The 19,843-nt window shown below is 40.3% G+C and overlaps 1 protein-coding gene across 1 annotated transcript in view; it reads left to right on the forward strand.

Annotated features, from left to right (window-relative positions):
- LOC142075746 (protein hinderin-like) overlaps positions 1-19,843 on the forward strand; it is a 175,122-nt gene that overhangs the window by 127,052 nt on the left and 28,227 nt on the right. Inside the window, exons 9-10 of the mRNA XM_075137565.1 lie at positions 10,120-10,304; positions 17,245-17,353. Coding sequence (XP_074993666.1) covers positions 10,120-10,304; positions 17,245-17,353 — 294 coding nt within the window. The remainder of the gene's footprint in view (positions 1-10,119; positions 10,305-17,244; positions 17,354-19,843) is intronic.

Below are 19,843 nucleotides of genomic sequence, written 5' to 3' on the forward strand. Positions count from 1 at the left end.
GCCCAGGCCATGGTTTTTAGAGTTGTATGCCATTAGTTAAGCATCTAAGTCTGTATTGCACTTGCAATAAATACTTGATTTTTCAGTCACTAGCCATCAAACACGCTCTATGAAATATGTAACTTCAGTGGATTCAAGGCAATTGAAGTGGCCAGAAATTATAGTTTAAACCTTTACCAAGAGCTACCTTGTCAAATCTATATCTGTTTGGTATGGTAATCCACTAATCTGAGTAAAATCCAAAGTCTAACATCTCTATTTATGTCTTTTTGGGCTATAAGATTTTTTTAAAAGCAGATCAATAAACAATCTCAGTGTTTTCATTTTACTAAGCAATATAAAATAGATGAGTACTAGTGTAGTAGTAAATCATTAATATACTCTTTAATCATAGAGTGACCATGTCCCACAGATGTGATTTAATCATCGAAAAAAGGCCGACGAAGGGTAAAGATGCATCAGGAGGGGTGTTTCCAACAGCAGTGGGATAATGGATGACACCATTTTAAAAGATCCTAGTATAAGAGCATTTAGGATGCCATGTACAGTTATAGTTGCAGACCTGGCTATATTCTAACGTCATTGTTTTTGATCACTATAAAACAAAAATCAAAAACCATGGCAGGTGTGTATTTGGCTGCGGAGCCAGTGTGGTGCGAGGAGACGTGTTGGCATCGTGTTATAGCTGTGCCTTGTACCTGGACAGAGCCTGTGCCAACACACTGAGCCTCTGATGGCTTTTTGGAATAAGAAAAGCGTTTCAGTCTCCAGATTCAGTGGTCCCAAGATTTGTAAGACTTCGACACTAACAGACCTATATAACCCTAAAACCCAATAGTCATCTGTGCTTAAAATGCTCGATTCAATCATCACGTGATACAGATAAAGATGATTAGAATAAGAGGACAGAATTTTCATGGAAAAAGATGGGACCTGTACGGGTGCTCCCAGGTTGGTTTCAGCGGTAATGGTTCCTAATCATTAGAGAAATCAGATTCAAGGACAGCAGCCTCAGAGGAACAGGAAAGATAAAACCTTCAATTTTGTTTATTATGGAATTTGATGCATTTATGAAAGGCTTTCCCTGCAACGTGTTCCCTGATATCAGGGGAGCTTCCAGTGACGCGGAAGGTCACCTCAGGATCCTTAGGGGTACGTGTATTTGCCCAGTTTAGTGGTTATTAATTTTCATTGCTATCAGTGTGAGAAGTTTGTAACTTTATGGTCCTTCATTTCCTCACTTAGAAACCAGGGATAAGTATTGAAAGTTAGTATCTATCAAGTGCAACTTTGTCAATGAACAGAAGCAGCTATAGATGTTATATCTTTTATAACTCTTTTGTCTGCATATAGGCACTACAAGAACCTCCAAAACTCTTATTTTCTGTGCATATGTAACTCTTCAAATACCTGCACACAAGAGTGTAATCTTAAATATCTAATTAGGCATCTCTTCAAAATGTCTTGTTAGTAAGGCATACTGGAAGCCCTGTGAGTACCTACTTTTCAACTCTTATTGTGTCCCTCCTTTTCTATATTGTCACTTATCCTTAGCAAATGATTGCTCCGTGATGCGATCCATGATCAGAAAAAGGGCTTTTGCAATTGCTGCTCATTTACCGAAAGTTCCTCTTATCAACATCTGTCAGCCTGTCTGGAAACAGCTATGGAGGACAGAGTGCTTACGTACCGATAGTCTTAGCGAAGGGAAACATAAGGACTCTTGCACCAAGCGGGTGGCTACCTGCACGCTCAGACCGATCTCTGCAGCCACAGCTCAGCCACAGCCTGTTTTGCAGTGCAGCCCGTCTACTGTAAAGTCTTTTGTCCTGGGTGAGCCAAGTTGAGAAGGGATGATGCATTGTTCTTCTACGCCTTTATCACAACCAAATTGCAATCTAATTTGGGGGATGTTTGTTCAGGAGATAGCTTGCATATGGCATTTCGATGAGCACCTCGTGAATGGGGCTGGCTTTCAGCCAAACAATAGTGATGCTGGATAAGGCACCAAGACAGGCATTCGCTTTGCTGAAAAGCATGTGATTCTCCTTCTGAAGGAGAGAGCGATGCGGCTTGATCTACTGGAGAAGTTTGGATTTAGTTCAAAAACTTTTGTTTGTCCTAAACAGGCTTTTGCATCATTCCTTATGGTACTTGCGTTGCTGACAGCTAGGCAGGCTTTTCAGATATACAGACACTGTTTTGAAGGATTGTTTTTATACCTATGACTTGACATTTACATGACTTTCTTTTGTGAAGGCTGACAGCACTGCTTGCTGGAACGACAGCTGCTCTGCTCTATAAGAAAGGCCAAACACACAATCACAGCATTTTGTCCTGCTAAAGCTTTGCCAGTCTGTTTTCTGTGGCCATTTCTCTATGTCTGTCTGAAAACCTTTATGTTGGAATTTTCTTTGGATTCAGAAGAGAAGAGAGAAAAGTGATCAGAGCTCATTTCGCTGTTTATTAGGAAAACTAAGATATGTGGGAAAGGTGTTGGTAGGGAGTTAAAATATAGCTAACTTAAAGCAGAATGAGGACAGGGCTTCAAAGGGAAGGCATGAGTGTAATTTTAGGTGGAAGTTATCTTAGTACTTGCTACAAATGAACCTCTAACTGTGTATATTAAGTGAAGCCCTGACTTCATTGAAGATAAAGGCAGTATTCTGATTGATTCAATGAGGCCAGGGTTTCACCTATGGCTGCTATGATCTAATAGGTCATTGCTAATTAAGAGCATATGTGGCCTCAATCCTTGCTGATGGAATTAAATATCTGAGCACCAAGTTGCTGAGGGAATGGGGAAGGAACTGGTCTCTGAAAGAGTGGTCTGGAGAAGCCGTGCTGTGGGTTACTGTACCCTGGTACAGCTTGATATATGGAAAAGTTTTTAGCATAGTGGCCGGTGTAACTCCTCCAAGATGAGAGAAAAGTAAACCAAACACAGTAGGTCCAAGAGAGACACTTCAACAGGAAAAAAAACAAGAAACCTGATACAGCCACAGAAATTACTGGATGTGAGGGCGCTGAGCCTGAAGAGGACGGTAAGAGATGAATGCTCTGCATCACTCCTCAGCAATATATTGTGTGCGTAATAACATGTAGATTGTAGGCAATCACTATCTATTTTCTGTGATGAAAAATCCTTTCGTTACAAGCAGATTTGATAATATTTATATTTCAGTTCCGGAACTCTTGCTGGCTGCTGAGGTGTTCCCCTACCTGTCCCTGCCCTCCTGCTTTTTAACTAGAAAAATATGTGAGAAAGGAGATGGACTCAGTCCCAAAGATCATGGACCTGTCGGAGCAGGAGGAGGAGGGCCACAAACACGATCAGAGGGTTGGAACACCTCTCCTATGCGGAAAGGCCGAGAGATTTGGGCTTGTTCACCCTGGAGAAGAGAAGGCTCCGGGGAGACCTTTCAGTACTTCAAGGGGGCTTATAAGAAAGATGGGGACAGACTTTTTAGTAGGGCCTCTTGTGGCAGGACAAGGGGGAATGGTTTTCAACTGAAAGAGGCTAGATTCAGACCAGGGAGAAGGAAGACGTTTTTTACCATGAGGGTGGTGAAACACTGGCACAGGTTGCCCAGAGAGGTGGTAGATGCCCCATCCCTGGAAACACTCAAGGTCAGGTTGGACGGGGCTCTGAGCCACCTGATCTAGTTGAAGATGTCCCTGCCCACAGCAGGGGGGTTGGACTAGATGACCTTTGAGGGTCCCTTCCAACCCAAACTATTCTATGATTCTATGATCTCAAAACTATAAATGAACACACTTTCTTGAAAGGAAAGCAGCTGTTTCTTATTAACATGCACTGGATCCCAGCAGTGTCATTAACATGCTGATGCATCTAACATAAGCCTCAAAATGCCAGGTTTCATAATTGGGCCACAAAATCTCACTCTAGGCTTGAATATGGCCTTCAAGGTCCGCATTAGAATAGGATATTTCTCCTGCTTTTTAAAGGAGGGGAAAAATGTTAAGCTTAGTTTTTTTTCAAGCACTCTATGTTTTAATATGATAGGCTTTAGATTTTTAACAGTGTGTTTTTAAGGTTGTTGATCTGCCGACATGAGGGGATCGGTTTTGTGGCAAGGAACGGAAAGGTGATGGCGTTCAGGGATGAGAGATTGCCCTGAAGTTCACTGTGAAATTCGCTGTGCTTCTCCTCCTCACCTACAAGATTCTTACCTCCCTTCCAGCTCTGCTCAGCCATCCTGTAGATTTGCAGACCCTTCACAAAGGGGTTCTGACGTGTTTCTCCCCAGCTCTGCTGGAAAGAAGGGGCAGGCTGTGTCCCCTCAGAAGAGGACTCCAGGTTGCAGATGGAGATCATAGAATCATAGAATCATAGAATCATACAGGTTGGAAAAGACCTCTAAGATCATTGTGTCCAACCGTCAACCCAACACACCATGCCCACTACACCATGTCCCTAAGGGCCTCATCTACACGTCTTTTAAATACCTCCAGGGATGGTGACTCCACCACTTCCCTGGGCAGCCTGTTCCAAGGCCTGACCACTCTTTCAGTAAAGAAATTTCTCCTAATGTTCAATCTAAACCTCCCTTGGTGCAACTTGAGGCCATTTCCTCTTGTCCTATCGCTAGTTACTTGGGAGAAGAGACCAACACCCACCTCGCTACAACCTCCTTTCAGGTAGTTGTAGAGCGCGATGAGGTCTCCCCTCAGCCTCCTCTTCTCCAGGCTAAACAGCCCCAGTTCCCTCAGCCGCTCCTCATAAGACTTGTGCTCCAGGCCCTTCACCAGCTTCGTTGCCCTCCTCTGGACACGCTCCAGCACCTCCATGTCCTTCTTGTAGTGAGGGGCCCAAAACTGAACACAGTATTCGAGGTGCGGCCTCACCAGGGCCGAGTACAGGGGCAAAGATGTGCTAAGGAGGGCCGTAAGCTCTACCTCGGTTGTCAGGGTTTTCCTCATGATTAGCTCTAAGCAGACACACATGGTATATGCACTAATTTCAGGCGTCTCCTTTTCTCAGCAAGTCAAGTGTTTGGGAGTCGGTTCCAGTTCTCTTCCACCTCTGCTGACCTGCTTGCTGTCCAGGGGCCCAGCTTCTTTAGATTGGACATTAGGAGAAATTTCTTTACTGAAAGAGTGATCAGGCCTTGGAACAGGCTGCCCAGGGAAGTGGTGGAGTCACCATCCCTGGAAGTATTTAAAAGACGTGTAGATGAGGCCCTTAGGGACATGGTTTAGTGGGCATGGTGTGTTGGGTTGACGGTTGGACACGATGATCTTAGAGGTCTTTTCCAACCTTAATGATTCTATGATTCTATGAATCTTTACTGCATCAATTTCTTATCTCCTTTGCCTTGTGGATTACGGTAATCACACTCCTGATGCATTGTTGGGAAAAAACACTTGAAAAAATCTGTGGCACTTGGTAGTTCTGGAAGTAGGGGCTTACAAAGAGTAACACAGTACACTTGAGAAAACTGAAAAAGTTGTGATTGTTCAGGAGACCACTGTTGTTGCTTCTTAGATCCACTCATCCAAAGTCTACAGTCCTTTTCTCCTTGTGAATATTTTTTTATTTGCCATGCAGACAACCAACTTCCCAAACAGTCCCACTTTGGAACTGGTGGTTTTCAAAAGTGTGGTTTGATAACTTGATTTAAACTGATCTAAATTCAGACCCCTGCTGAAAAGAAGATCCCGTGATATATTGACACCTTCTTCTCCGTCCCAGCACTTGTGATACTGCTGCTTTATACCGAGCTGACTCTGGAAGCTGATCTGGCTGAAAACTCTCCCAGCCAAAATGGCAGGGGGGAAGCAATTTTCAGCCTGTTTGTCAAACTGCATCTGAAATGGCAATATAGGTTCCAGCTACAAAAACGTATTGCTTGGGTTATCTACTTATCACCAGTTTTGCATCATTAAGTGTTATGCATTCTTGGCCTGATATAATTGCAGCAGATTGCACACATGAACTGTTAATTATTTTATTTTTAAAACAGAAATTGCGGAACAGGAAAATAACATTCCAACATGTTTGCTTTTGGAGCTAACCTACCATAGCAATCTGTTAGTTTGATAATGGTTAAACTCGCAAGCCCTTGCCTCAACAGGGTGCAGTAGGGTACCATTAAGGCAGCCATCTGCTGAACATATATACTGGAGGCATGAATTGCCTCGCGTTTTGGGTTTCTGACTAGTTATAATGTAGTCATGTTCTCCGGATGCCACTGATCTGCATTGAAAAATGCATGGAAAGATCGGAGTGCAGTGAAAGGTGAGCATCCAAATTTGGGATCGATGACTGGAAGCCCGTCAGATGAGCGCTAGGTACGGAGCAAGGAGGAGATGTAATCTCGTGGGCGTACACATGCTGGTAGTAAATGCTACTCTGTGGCAAGAGTCATATCTGCTTGAGTTGCTTAGTGATTCAATAGACGTGTAAAACTCCATTTTCAGACCAAGGCTACCATTATGTTGGATTGATTCATCAGGATGAGCAACTAAAACAAGTTAAATTCTATCAGAGTTTTCCTGCATTAATTTAAAAATGAATTTAGTTGGCTCTAAATGGACATTTGTTTTAGTATCTTGAAGAACTGACTTTCCTCTATTAAAGCAGAATAATGTATCTATATGGTGCCCTAACTTGAACAGTACATAAAGATTAGTAAATAAGACCCCATTAAAAATACTTATAATGTAAGTAACATGGGTCCCAATAGCCTTTCTAATGTCCATTAATGCTTATTCTGAGGATCAGAGCTCATTTTACTGAGCCATTTAGTCAAACCGTGTGATTATTTAGAAAGTTAATTCATGCATACTAAAATCTAGCTTAAGTAATGCAGAGGGTAGGAGGTAAAACTCTATGGAGACGATAGTCCTTTTTGTTATTTAATGATCAGCCATAATTAACTTGCAAATTTGAAATAATTAGAACAAATTAAAGGTATTTAACTTTGCCTCCCTAAAGAAAAATTCAAATTGCACCAAATGCAGCTTTAAATTATTCAAGTCTCAGAGGTCTGTGCTGGGTTTTTTTACAATGCCTTTTCTATGATGAGAATACCAATCTGCTTTTTGTCAGAAAGCATCCTATCAAGTAATTGTTCTTTGTGTCTAATAAATGACAGCTATTCTTCTTTGTAAAAGTATTTCAGTCTCTGAAGACTACATCAGCATTTCCATGGCATTTTAATTCAATAAAACAAAAGGTTAATGTTTTTCTACTTTTTAAGGAATGCAAATACTAGCAGTATTCAATGGGTCCTGAATGACATTTAAAATTTGCCATTCACGCTCAGCAAGGATATCGCGATATGAAGCACAGACAAAATGGAAAAACATTCAAGGTGTGTTTTCCTCTGTTGGTGATGTACTTCGATATTCATAAGGAGGCAGCAGTGCTGAGACTCGCTTCTTTTCTGGCGATGCTACTCTACAACTCCTACCTTAGCATGTAGTTTAGGTAGGTTAATAAGGTCTTCATTTAGACAGTCTTGTCTGTTGTGTAGTTTCAGGGAATAGCATGAAAATCCATCGGATATCGTGGTGCCCTGCAGGAAGTCCTACTAACCATGCTGCATTTGAGTGATACGATGGATTGCTGGATTTGAAAATAGAGAAGGACCTGTTTTGTTATTTAATCTCTTTAGCTATACATAACTGATCCCTTTGGACCATATGTTAATTTTAAATTTTCTAGGTTGCATTAGTCACATCATTCATTTTACTAATTATTCCACAGGTGAATGAGTAACTATGTTCTGAAATAGATTTTTTTTTTTTCCCCCCCTTATGTTTTCTTTGTTTAATTTTGGTACATTGTTAATTATTGAGTTTTTGTATGTATCTGCATTATCCCTTTCCCTCCTTGGTCTGCTCACTTCTCAGATTAAGTGTTTGTCATTTTAAGATTGGACTCTCTGTCCTTACTTGAGCAAAACTTTAGCGTGAGCTTTCTTTTATTAAATACTAGAGAACCAGGCTCTAATTAATTGTTTAGTGAGCTACAAATGCAAATACACTTGCTTTTGTTATTTCCTCATAAATTAGCTTCTGTAACTTCTTCTTGGTGTCTGTTTCTGTTTGAATTGCCTCTGCCATAGTGTTATTTAAACCAGAACTCTGTATTCTAGAGATAACCGCACCATGTAAAAGCTATTGCAGTGAACCAGTGGAGTAATCGCCTCCTCATCTATAAGCCAAAGGTCACTGTCTTCACAGAAGAAGTGTAGGTTGTAATTAAATGTAATTTAAAAACTCAGAAAGCATCCAAATAATGACAACCTCAGTTTTTTTAAATGCTGTTAATCATCCAAGCACAGGCAAATGGAATATCGAGTCCTGTATTATCAGAGAAATCTGGTCAAGTATTACACCTTGAAGCCCCTCTAAACAGTTATTAGGGTCCAAACCCACCTCTTGCTGTACTCTGGGTTGCAGGAATTAGTAGGTTAATAATTTCATATAATTCAAATAAGATAGTAATTTAGTCCACCATAAATTTTAATAACACTTCGCGATATTATTAGTGGCCACACAGTTTGAAGCCCTGAAGTAAACGGAGGTTATTCAGAGAAGTTTTATCCAACATTTCAGCCAGTTATGACAGGTCATAAGCCATTATAAAATGTTCTGCGTTAATAACACAGGAGTAATACTAATTGTCCAACAGGCGCAGTGGGCCCTATTAAACAATGGCTTATACAGCACATTGATTTGAAACTTTTAATTTAGCTATCATTTTCTGATGGGAACATCAGATATCTGCTTTTTCCTCAGATGTACAGTAACTTCAGTAATGTAAGCTTTGAGGAAAAGATTCTTGTGAATCAACCTCTGCAAAGCTGTATCCCAAATAATAAAAGCTCAGTGGCAGTCTTTGGGTTGCCCATGTGAAATTGGTGCTTAAACACAAAAAAGATTTGTTTAATCTTCTGTTAACTTAGGGAAGCTGTATGTCACTCCCATGATTGCAAGTAGAGCAGTATAATCTTGGGATGAATTGTATTCCTTCATGTGGATAATCCAGAGATTTTTTTTTTTTAATGTTTTTAATTGCTTTTTATAACGGTAACAGGGCTAATGACATATACATGTTGGGAATCCTCATTTAAAGCAGTAGTTGTTTCCCAGAGAGCAGAATTTGAAAGCAGTTGGTTGTCTTTACTGAGAGAAAGATGGGTCTCCGTAGCCTCCTGTTTTCCCCAAAATGTTTTATGGTTGCCTGTGTCTGCAGAGACTGATGTCATGGTTGGTCCACATCACCAAATTTGCCTCCTGGCTCTATCCGTCTGGTGTTTACGATCTTGCGCTGAAGTTCATCTTGAACCGTAATGGTTCTGGTTAGTTTTCTCTTTTCTTACTCTACTCAAATTGTTGCACTTGCTGCACCAGATACTCTTCCACCAGTTTGCTCATACATTCTGTATCTTGCTTACAAGTACCTCTGTTCATTCATTTCACCTCTTTTTGTCTCATCTCCTGTCATCCCTTTTCTTCTTGAATCAATGTATCACCATCCCTGGAGGTATTTAAAAGACGTGTAGATGTGGTGCTTAGGGACATGGTTTAGTGGTGGATTTGGCAGTGTTAGGTTAACGGTTGGACTCGATCATGTTAAAGGTCCTTTCCAACCAAAATGATTCTATGATTCTGTCATCTGCTTCCCTTTTGCAAACCATAACTACAGTTTTCTCTTTACATAATCTTCTCTGTTTCCCTTTTATCCTAGCAAAGTGAGCATTTTTTTAATTACTCTTTCTTCCCACCTTGCTCCACTGTGCTGGACAAAGTACTTGGTGTATCTTCATCCCACTTGTCCTGTCCTAACCACCCAGGAAATCCAGGACCTAATGCTTTAGGGAATGTGCCAAATGCCACAAAACTCCAAATATAATTGTCAGAGTGCTGCCAGCTGCTGATAACCAAAAACTCCTGCTAAAGTAGGTTGGTAACTCTTCAATCCTTAGACATCCTGCTTTCAGACATTGGAAATGGATTCAACAAGAGCTCAACCAGCAGCATGACGGTTACGCTTCTGGAGAGTAAAAGTGGGGGAGAGGGCTGGGTGCAGTGTTAAAAGGGCTGAATGCATCATGTAATAGCGTGATCTTTCTTTCCTCCCAGTGTACCGGCGTTGAAACGTGAAGATTATTTTCTGAGGACACCTCCAGTGAGCAAAACCTCCAGAACACCAGGGAGCAGCGGTGGGAGCAGTTCGGGGAAGAAAATGGTTGGTTTTGGTGCAAACATGGAAGATAGGCAAGCCCTTCTGATGCAAACCAAGAGGGAAGGCACCAAGTCAAGGAAAGGTAAGGGGAAGCATACTGTATTGCAGGGCCGTGAGTGTGCTGAAGGCATTTACAAACTGTATATATGTGTTCAAGAGCGTATCAGTAAAATGCACAATTAGAGGGAGAGGATTGCAAGTTGCTTAAAACAACCCAAGAGAAGGTAGCTACGTTTAAAGTAATAAAAAGTGTAGAAAGCCTTGTAAATAACAAGTGATCTTCTTGGCTGGTGTTCCTGATGGAAGGGAAAAAATAGCCCTTTAATCTCAAAAAGCTACTTCTACAATTCTTTTTCCTTTCCCAGCAAGCAGAGAGAATAAGTGCAGTGGGACTTGCTCTCAAAATGTAATCTTCTTCACATTCTTTTCCTCCCCAAGTAATGGCTCCACCATCACAACCCGATATTTTGCCCCACAGGGATGTCTGTATGGCTAGAATCTATCCTGCTCTTAGCTTAGTACCTTCACTTAAGGAGCAGAGAAGCAGTCTTTCTTAGGAAGAGAAAGGGTTGGGAACAAAAGCAGCTTGGATGTTTCACTGCCGAGCCTTGAACATAATCCTTGGTTCAATTATGAGCTAGCTTTTTTTTTTTTCTTTTAACTTGTCAGCCAGTTTGCCGTATATGTCAGCATAAAAATAAAGAAAATGGCAAAATGAGAAGAAATGTGGTGCAGTTCTCAAAGGAACAAATAACTTGTGTTATTGGTTAAGACCGTACCAACATTAAAAAGCAGTCCCTGTGAAGAAACTTTCAAAAGGGTATCATCAGCCTGGACCCAAACAGTGGCTGAGGTTAATCTCTTCCAAGGCACAGCTACAAAAGTTGGAAGCCTGTAAAGGGCTTGTGTCCAAAAAAATCAATTTCTAATTTGAAACAAAATCATTTTTGACTAACAGGGGTTCAGGACCCATTACTTTTGCTGTATAGTCTGCTGACATTTCACACTTTCTGTTGTGCACAATGAATCCTAATAGTCATTTTATAACATTGCTACACCAATCAATTTAAGCAAGAGAAAGTCGTTACAATTCTGCAAAGTTTCAGGGGCAATTTTCACTGATGGTTTTCTTTTATGTTTTTTTCAGCTATCATTATTTTTTTCTTCTCTTTTCCTCTTCCTTCTCCCTCCTCTTTCTCAATACTGTAGTGATGAAATTGAGATTTTTCACAGTTGGGTGATGGGTTTTGTTCCGTGGATAGGGATAGTCCCCAAAAAGTAATTTATTTTCCATAGATTCGGGGAAAAAAATCCAACCTTGCCTCTTCTTCATTCATTCATTTCATTTTGTGGTACTTAGGAGAAGTTACAAGCTGCCCCTGGCTATCGCACATAGCAACTGAGCTGCACCTAATGCCGATTTAGTGACATAGTGGTCAGCATAGTGTCTGAAGATGGTGGGTGTCTTTCGTAAACACTTACTGGGATTGCTAGCTTTGAAGGCGTAGAGCTGCATGGCAAAATTTAACTTATAAACATTGGCACTTGCTGTGATACCAGGTAAAGTTCAGAGAAATGCTTTCAAGCTGTGGAACAACTTCAGGTCTATTACCGATTTGAATGGCTTGTTTATCACAAGGCAAATTACCTAGCACTAATCACTGAAGTTGAAGTCTTCTGTATTTAGTACCTTTTTAATTGGCTTCCCTCTGTTATATGTTTGGACTCCTTTAACAAGCATACACACATAATTGTAAAGTGTTTTTTCCATCTTTGGGGATCACCAGGGCACAATGTCAAGTTTCTTAATTCTAGTTAGCTCCGGACTTAGCTGTCTCTGTCCTTGCTTCTGCTGGATCTTCCCATCTGACCTGGGATTTCTGCTTCAGAATTTTTTTTTTTGTTAGGAAGTAATTATGTTGCATCTTGCAAAAATAAAACTAGGGATGCTAACATTGTTTTCTGTGGTGAAATTTATAAAAATATGGTCTTTGCCTTACTGCGTCAGAGTGCTGAGCCAGCAAGCCTGGGGGTCTGTCTCGGGCAGTGTTCAGTACCTGTTGTGTCAATACGAAGTGATCCCTCTACTGCAGTGCATTTACTTGAGCTCTAGCTAAGCCATGCGATGTGGGAAAGGGGAATGAAGTCAACAAGATGACATCTTGAGGCATGAAACTTGATGTTATTTAGCCACAGACCTTAAGGTGGCCTTTTGGTTAGAAAACAGATACTATGTACAGAAACATGTCCACTGAAAACTTCTTGACGGTCAGATGTTAACCTATTGCTACAGAGGCTTATTTTTCTCATGCTTTGATCTGTCCTGTCTATTTAAATTGTATATTCTTCAGGATGGGGACTCTCTCCAAGCACACGTTAATGCAGTGCCAGTGCTGATGTGGGCCTTTGGGCTCCCTGTACCACTGGGAACAGTGGGTGCATCGGGGGGACAGTGTCCCTCCACAGCAACACAGGCAGTTGTACCAGATTTTGGCAGTCTTGTTCAACTACCTTTGTCATTTTAGTGTTTTGGTTTGGTTTTTGTTTTTTGTTTGGTTTTTTTTGGGTTTTTTTGAGGAGATTAAATGATTAATCAGGAAACCATTCTCATGCTGGAATGGTGGAAGGCTTTACTGCCCACAGGACTGCTCAATTACTGTGAGTGCAGTGAGTGTGGAAAGGGTGATTTCCTAATAAACCCACTTTTCCTTTCCACCTGCAGATGTGTAGTAATGGGGAGAAGAGCATTGTTAACCTGGTCCCATCACCTCATGGAGTGAAAGGGGCATTATTGCTTTTTGTCTCCTATTTCTGTTTGCTCCTTAATTTTTATTCCTGTGTTTTAGCAGGCGTTTGTGTCTTGTAGCCAAACTTTTTTAGTTTTACCAGCAAAACTTTAAGCAGACGAAGCAATCCTCAAGTCTTAGATCTTTTCAGCAGTAAATTGTTTTTATTGGTGTCACCAGCAGCTATGTCAATTTGTACTAAAATCTAACAACTTGTCTAGTTAAAAAGCACTGGAGTACAGAAATGTGTGTTTCTCTTCCTTTCTGCCCTGGAAAATTTTGCTTTTGGGCTGGGAAACTTAACTAGGTTCTATCCATTGCATTCCGCAATATTGGGCACTTTACTTCTCAACATTTCCATTTAAAGTCTTCCTCTTCACACCCTTCCTGAAATATCTCTGCATTGAAACAAAGAACGAACTATTTTTCCCTTTGTCTCTCTTTGGGGGACATAGCATCTGCAAGATATTGTATAGCATGCATAGCTTTCCTTTCCATACGTAAAAGAAGAAGCTAGAGAAGGAAAATTATTTTAGCTCATAGCATCTGTACTTTTCCAGGGGCTGATTTTTCTGTATAGTGTTTGTTTTTCAGTAGGTTTTCTAATGTAGCTTCTTAGGGATTCAGGATCTGGAACTTCTTCCCTTGAGGGAAGACTCTTCCCTACAATCGAATAGAGCAATTAGTTAATATTAGTGAAGCACTTTGAAGATGTGAAGTACTATATAAATGTTAAGTATTATGAATATTAGTGTTCTTCAATTCATAGAGATTTCTTTCATGATTATCAACCTAGATTTCCCTTTACGTACTTTCATCCCATTACTGCTTGAACCGGCTTCAACTGTATTTCTTCATTCTTAGTGTTTACACTTTCAAAATGTAGACTGCTGTATTTCCCCATTTTCTTCATGTTTTAGTTGTCTGTTTCTCAAGCAGAAATATACAGCTATTTGAATTTTCTCAAATGAGTCTTTAATCTACTTTAAATCATTCTTATACCAAGTTAATCAAATTGAAAATAGTATTCTTAACATTACCATTTAGAAGACATCTGTAATTGCTTTGGGTAGCTTGCCTTGCAAGCTTATGTCTAGTTTGTTTTTTTGCTATTCTTTGCTGCTCCATGTTCTCTCCATTGGTGTCAGGATTTAGATTATCACACCATATATAAGCTTTTTTTTTTTCTTCAAGGGTGAATGTGTCTATTCTTTTTCCATGTTTCTTGCTTCTCTAGATCATCTGCAAGGTCTCCAGTCTCATACTGTCTTCCAACACCTGCAAATCTAATTAATTTGCTGTCATTTGTATCACCCCAGTTCTCTATGACTTTTCATAAATAATTACCAGTCACTTCATAAATTCATTAACTAATTCCCTTTAGCCCTGAAATATATATCCTTCAGACTAAAGAATTTGTATCTTTTTTTTCCCCCCTGATAATTTCTTTTCATCAGCTTTATATAGGCAGGTAGTATACATCAACATGGTCTTCATTATCTCCGACTTGCCAATATTCCTTTTCTTTATTTTTTCTCATAGTATATTTTAAAATTATTAGTAGCTTGGCCATTTTAGGATCATTATTAATGTAATCTTCTTCGTATATTCATAGACCTGCTTGCTTTTTGGTGTTTCTTTTCCCTCAGCCGACTTGCATGCCTTTTTCAAGATGTATTTTTAAATGTTTTTTTGTTTAGATATGCACTTATTCAGGATTTCTTGCTACCTCCTGTTTTATGTCTGTGCAGCCTAACAGCCTCAGTATATTCCTACTTAGTTCCTTTTCTTGTTTTCCATTTCTAGCCCTGGTAATATTTTCAAACTTGGGTCTTTGAACAGTCCCCTTGAGGCTGTATCGGCCACTTCCGAGTACATATATTTTCTTTTTCGAGGAATACATCTACTTTGCTGTGAATGTAGTATGTTGACAGTGTGCAAGCCTTTTCTCTTATTAGGAATTGAATATATTCTCCCATGCTCACCAGGTTTTTATTACTTTGGTATTAGTTTCTTAAAATCCAGCTGCCTCATTCCCCTGTCACGTGCAATGATTTCTAAATATCTCTTACTCGATCATAAAGCCAAAAGTTTAAGCAAGAGGCTTCCAGTCTTTATATGCGTACCCACTCTTCTCATCATGGATTGGCACACTATCAAGTTACCAGGGACACACAATCCCCATGATATTTCTAAGAGTTCCTTCACTGATAATTAATTCTTTGTTAAGCGAGATTTTTTCACTGCATGGTACTGAAGCACAATGCATTATAGCAGGAGGGTAAGAACCCATTTTTTTTCTGTTAGCCTCCCTAGAATATACCTTAAAACATGTGGTTTTACTATACTTATGTATTTGTATACATCTTAAATCAATGCAGTATTTTAAATAATCTTAATCCCTTGGACATCTGTAAATTTTGCGCTGAAGCTGGAGTTACAACCATGTTGTGTTGCTTCATGTTTCAGCACGGATGGTAGATAATGTTGCTGTTCACAGAGCTGAGAAATATTTAGGCATGACAGAATTACTTAAAGACCTAAACACTGATTTGACTTTAATTTTTGCTGAGACTTGTAGTTTTCCCTATACTTACTGTTTAGTTAAGTGATGTTGGTTGGACAGAGCTAATTAGGCTAGATTAAAAAAGCCCAAATCCACAGGCTTTTGTGTAGTAGATCAGATTACTCCTAATTTGCCTATTCCACTTACCTCTGACTGCCTGTATGCAAGTTGTCTAACTAAATCCTACCTATAAATGCCAGTTCTCAGGTGGGTGGGTGAAAGGTGGAAGATCGGTGGAAAATTGGCTGGACCACCAGTCTCAAAGAATTGTCATCAGTCCAGCTGACAGCCAGTTGCTAGTGGTTAACTGCTTAACATTAACGACCTTAATGTTAATGTTGGGACAGCGGGACAGGATGCACCTTCAGCAAGTTTGCAGATGACACCAACTGGGGAAGCGGTCAATATGCTGGAGGGTAGGGCCCGGTATTCAAGGGACCTTAACAGGCTGGGAAAATGGTTTGACAGAAACCTGTTTAGGTTTCATCAAAGGGAAGTGCCAGTTCCTTCAACTGGATTGGACCGATCTCATATAACAGGACCAACTGGGTGCTGAGAACCTAGAAAGCAGTTTTGCCAGAAAAGAACTGAGTGTCCTGCTGAACAGCAAGTCAACCACCAGTCAGCAGTGTGCCTGTGTGATGGAGTAATCAAACCTCATACTGGGCCATATTGTGGTCATCAGGCTGATGAAGTGACACTTCCCCTCTGATCAACTCTGGTGAGACTGTATCTGTAGAGTGCTATGTCCAGTTTGGGGCTCCACAGTGCAAGGAGAACATTGACAAACTGTAAGGAGTCTAGCAGAGGCAACCAGGACAGTCAGGGGGCTGGGAGAGGCTGAGAAAGCTGTGTGTGTTCAGCATCATCTCAAGAAGAGATAATTCAGCACAGATCTTCCTGCTTTCTTCAGCTACTGAAGGAGAGGGTGTAGAGTAGAGGGAATGAGACTGTTCTTGGAACTCATCAGCGACAGAGCAAGAGACAACGGGAAAAAGTTACAATTCAGGAAATTCTGATTAGCTATACAGAAAACATTTTTCACTGTGAGGGTGGTCAAACACTGGAACCAGAGAAGTTGCCCCGAGAGGTTCGTTCACTATCAGTGGAGACATTCAAAACCTAAGTGGACAAGTGCCTTAGACTTGAATTTGTTGGCCCTACTTTGAATGGAGGATTGGACTACACGACCTCCAGACTTCGCCTTTCAATGTAGATTGTTTTGTAATTCAAGAGTTATTGGGAGGCGGAAGGAAGGAGTGGACTAACAGTTCTATTTTATTGAAAGCAAAATACTGTTATAGTGATATTTACTGGGAAAACTAACATCTTGTAGCATGTCATGAGAACTGCATCTGTGCAGTTGTGTGAAACAAGCTGAATCCTATAAGAAATGATAACAGTGCAAGTCTGTCAAACTTTGGGCAGTAAGATGGAAGCTGTAGAGTGTGACTTATTCTACAGATTTGATTCTACGTGATTCTGAAATGCATGCCATGCACAGTACTGTCAACTGATGAGTTCTTTGATTGCCATTTCACTGTATATATGGCACTCCAAAAATGTTGCAACTTTTAGTCCCAGTGTTCTGTAATAATGCAGAATCACAAAACATCTGTCCAGAGTTTACTAGACTCTGATGTCTGGCTTGTCTTCACTTCATTCCACAGGGACAACTTCAGGACCTAGGAAGGATGCAGCCACATCTCCTGTGCTGATAGGCAGCAGCAAAGAGCTTGCAACCACAGCAACATCACTAGTCCAACATGACACTTCACGGTAAGTCGCTGAGTAATCTCTGGTTGAACATTCCACAAACACAACCATCAAATTCTTCTAGATGCAGGGAAGTGGCTGAATTTCTATGATATTTCATGTTAGCACGAGCTGGATAATATAAACTAAAAACTGCTGTATCCTTTTGACATTTATAGTAAGCCTTAAATTGCTTGTTAGAATAAGAAAAGCAGGAATATGCCAAGTTCTAACATTTTAATTTTACTTAGATTTTGAACAGAAAGTATTTTATGTTCCAAGTCCTGACACATTAAATACATTTGTAAATAATTTGAATGGATGGTGTTAACCCCTGTTAGGTTTTAAATCCACTTGAAGATTTTAATCCCCCTGTATTCGCTCCCCCCCCACAATATTGTATCAAATGGCATTTCTTTTAAAATGTTTTGTACCGGAGTTATTTTATGTTTAATGACAAGCAACAAAATCACATTAAGTCAGCAATTCCTGATTATACTATATATCTGCACTAAATGCACTGGAAAAGCAGCATTATCACTTCTGCTCCAATGACGAAACAGAAAGCAGCATTGTTGTTAGACTTGTAAGTCTGAAAACAACTTGCCTTCTTTAGGCAGGATTACAATTCCAGCGGTAAGAAAACCAGCATGCAATCCTTGCCTTTCTTTATCATATCCCACATTTTCTCATAATAAAATCTTTAGTTAAGCAACAAAGTAAATGCAGATTAAAGTATGAATTTGCTGTATTTTACACCGCTAGTGAGATGACTTTGTGCAGTGGGATGACAAGAATGTACGACCGTTCATAAGAAGAGTTAAATGTTTCTTGGAGAACGAGAGGGCTTGAGTCAGATTTAATCTTCTCTTGGCCCAGTGGACTAGGAAAATGTATGCTTGATATCATCCGTGTATTCTTGGCAGCAGCTGGCAGTTTGTTTCTATCTTCTGAGAGAACTTGCGATATATAATAGGTGAAAAACCACTATCAATATTGACAAATTTGTACTTACTTGCTATGGAAACACTTTTTTTTTTTTCTTCTGAAGCAAGGGATGATAATTCTGGGAGGATTTAAGAACTGAGATAGATTGGGCTTTGTTTCCCACAAGTAACTGTATGTTTAAACAAACAAACCACAAGATTGCCTAAGCATTTCTCTTAGAAGCACGGGTTACCTTTGCAAGCTGCTAATATCAGATAAAGAGTGTGTAAAGATACTGCTTGATACGGTCTAATAGTGATAAGTTGAGATTCAATTCAAGCACTGAGGAGTAGATATAATTATTCACATCACACAACAACTGCTCAGAAAAAGGAATTTTATTCAAGAGGATTGATGGTCCATTCTTTTCCACAGAGGGGAGTAAAATATTTGTTGAAATATGCTGTTAGAAATCATATCAGATAAAGTGATCAGTAAAAGGAGTCTGATTAGCTGTCATCCTTAAAGGTTTATTTTACTAGTTGATGACAAATTTTGAAAAATCCTGTATTTCTGGGGTGCTTTCTTTCTCTCCGTTGGTGCTGTAAGTATAATTGACCAGTTTAAGCAGCCATGTTGTGCTTTCCCCCTTACTCATGGCCTTCTCTAATTGAAAATGGTAAATGGACAAGTATTTCTGCGGAGACCTAAAGCTGATCCTATCCTTCATCAAAAAACCTGCTTGGGCAGCAGGTCAGTCTCAATTTATCACTGAATGGTTATAAGCTTAGACTGCAGGTTTAACTAACTAAATTAATCAATATTGAGAATTATTGCTGCTTTTGTGGCACTAAAGTTAGGGTTTGTCAGCATGTTCGTTATAATCTGTGATTTGGGGGGGTTAACAGCTTAACCACAACAGTTGGCGCGGGCCTGAAACTTGCAGCACAAAGCCCTAGCCTAAGAGCAAATTTATTTATTCGGCAGTACGTGTAAACCTAATTACTTTTGACTATTTAAATTTATAGGACTAGATTCAACTCATGTTTGTGCCAGCTTTAACTAGCACAAACCCTGGCACCCGGCAGTAGCAGCAATGGAAAACCTGCCAGGGAGAAGGTGTTGGAAAGCGACAGAAGGTCCCTGCCAGCGCGAGGCATCGGGGTGCTAGCGCAGCTTCTGGGGAGGGCTGGCTGGATAAGCAGGCATGGCAGGTAGAAGATGCGTTGGCTTGATAGCCTGTCTTGGCAGGGCTCAACCGGAGGCTTCAGTGTGTTACAGCTACCTCCTGCTTGAGGAAGAATCGCTGCAGTGCTACTTTCTTCTCTCTCTTGGAATGAATCATGTCTGGGACAAGAAATAAGCTTCCCTAGAAGGTAAAGGTGTGTGCTTTGAGAGCCTTAGTGCTAGACCTGTAGAAGGAGCAGACTTGCAGAATGGATGTGCACAAGGTGGTTTCAGTGATGTCTCTGAAAGAAAAATAGCATTTCTTTATCTGGCATCCTGAGTTGGCCTAATAGTGGATTTGTTTGCCCATCATGCTTCTATGCATGCCGTCGCCGCTTTTCGTAATACAGCCTTGCATGT

The sequence above is a fragment of the Calonectris borealis genome, chromosome Z (assembly GCF_964195595.1).
Source record: "Calonectris borealis chromosome Z, bCalBor7.hap1.2, whole genome shotgun sequence".
Classification (NCBI taxonomy): domain Eukaryota; kingdom Metazoa; phylum Chordata; class Aves; order Procellariiformes; family Procellariidae; genus Calonectris; species Calonectris borealis.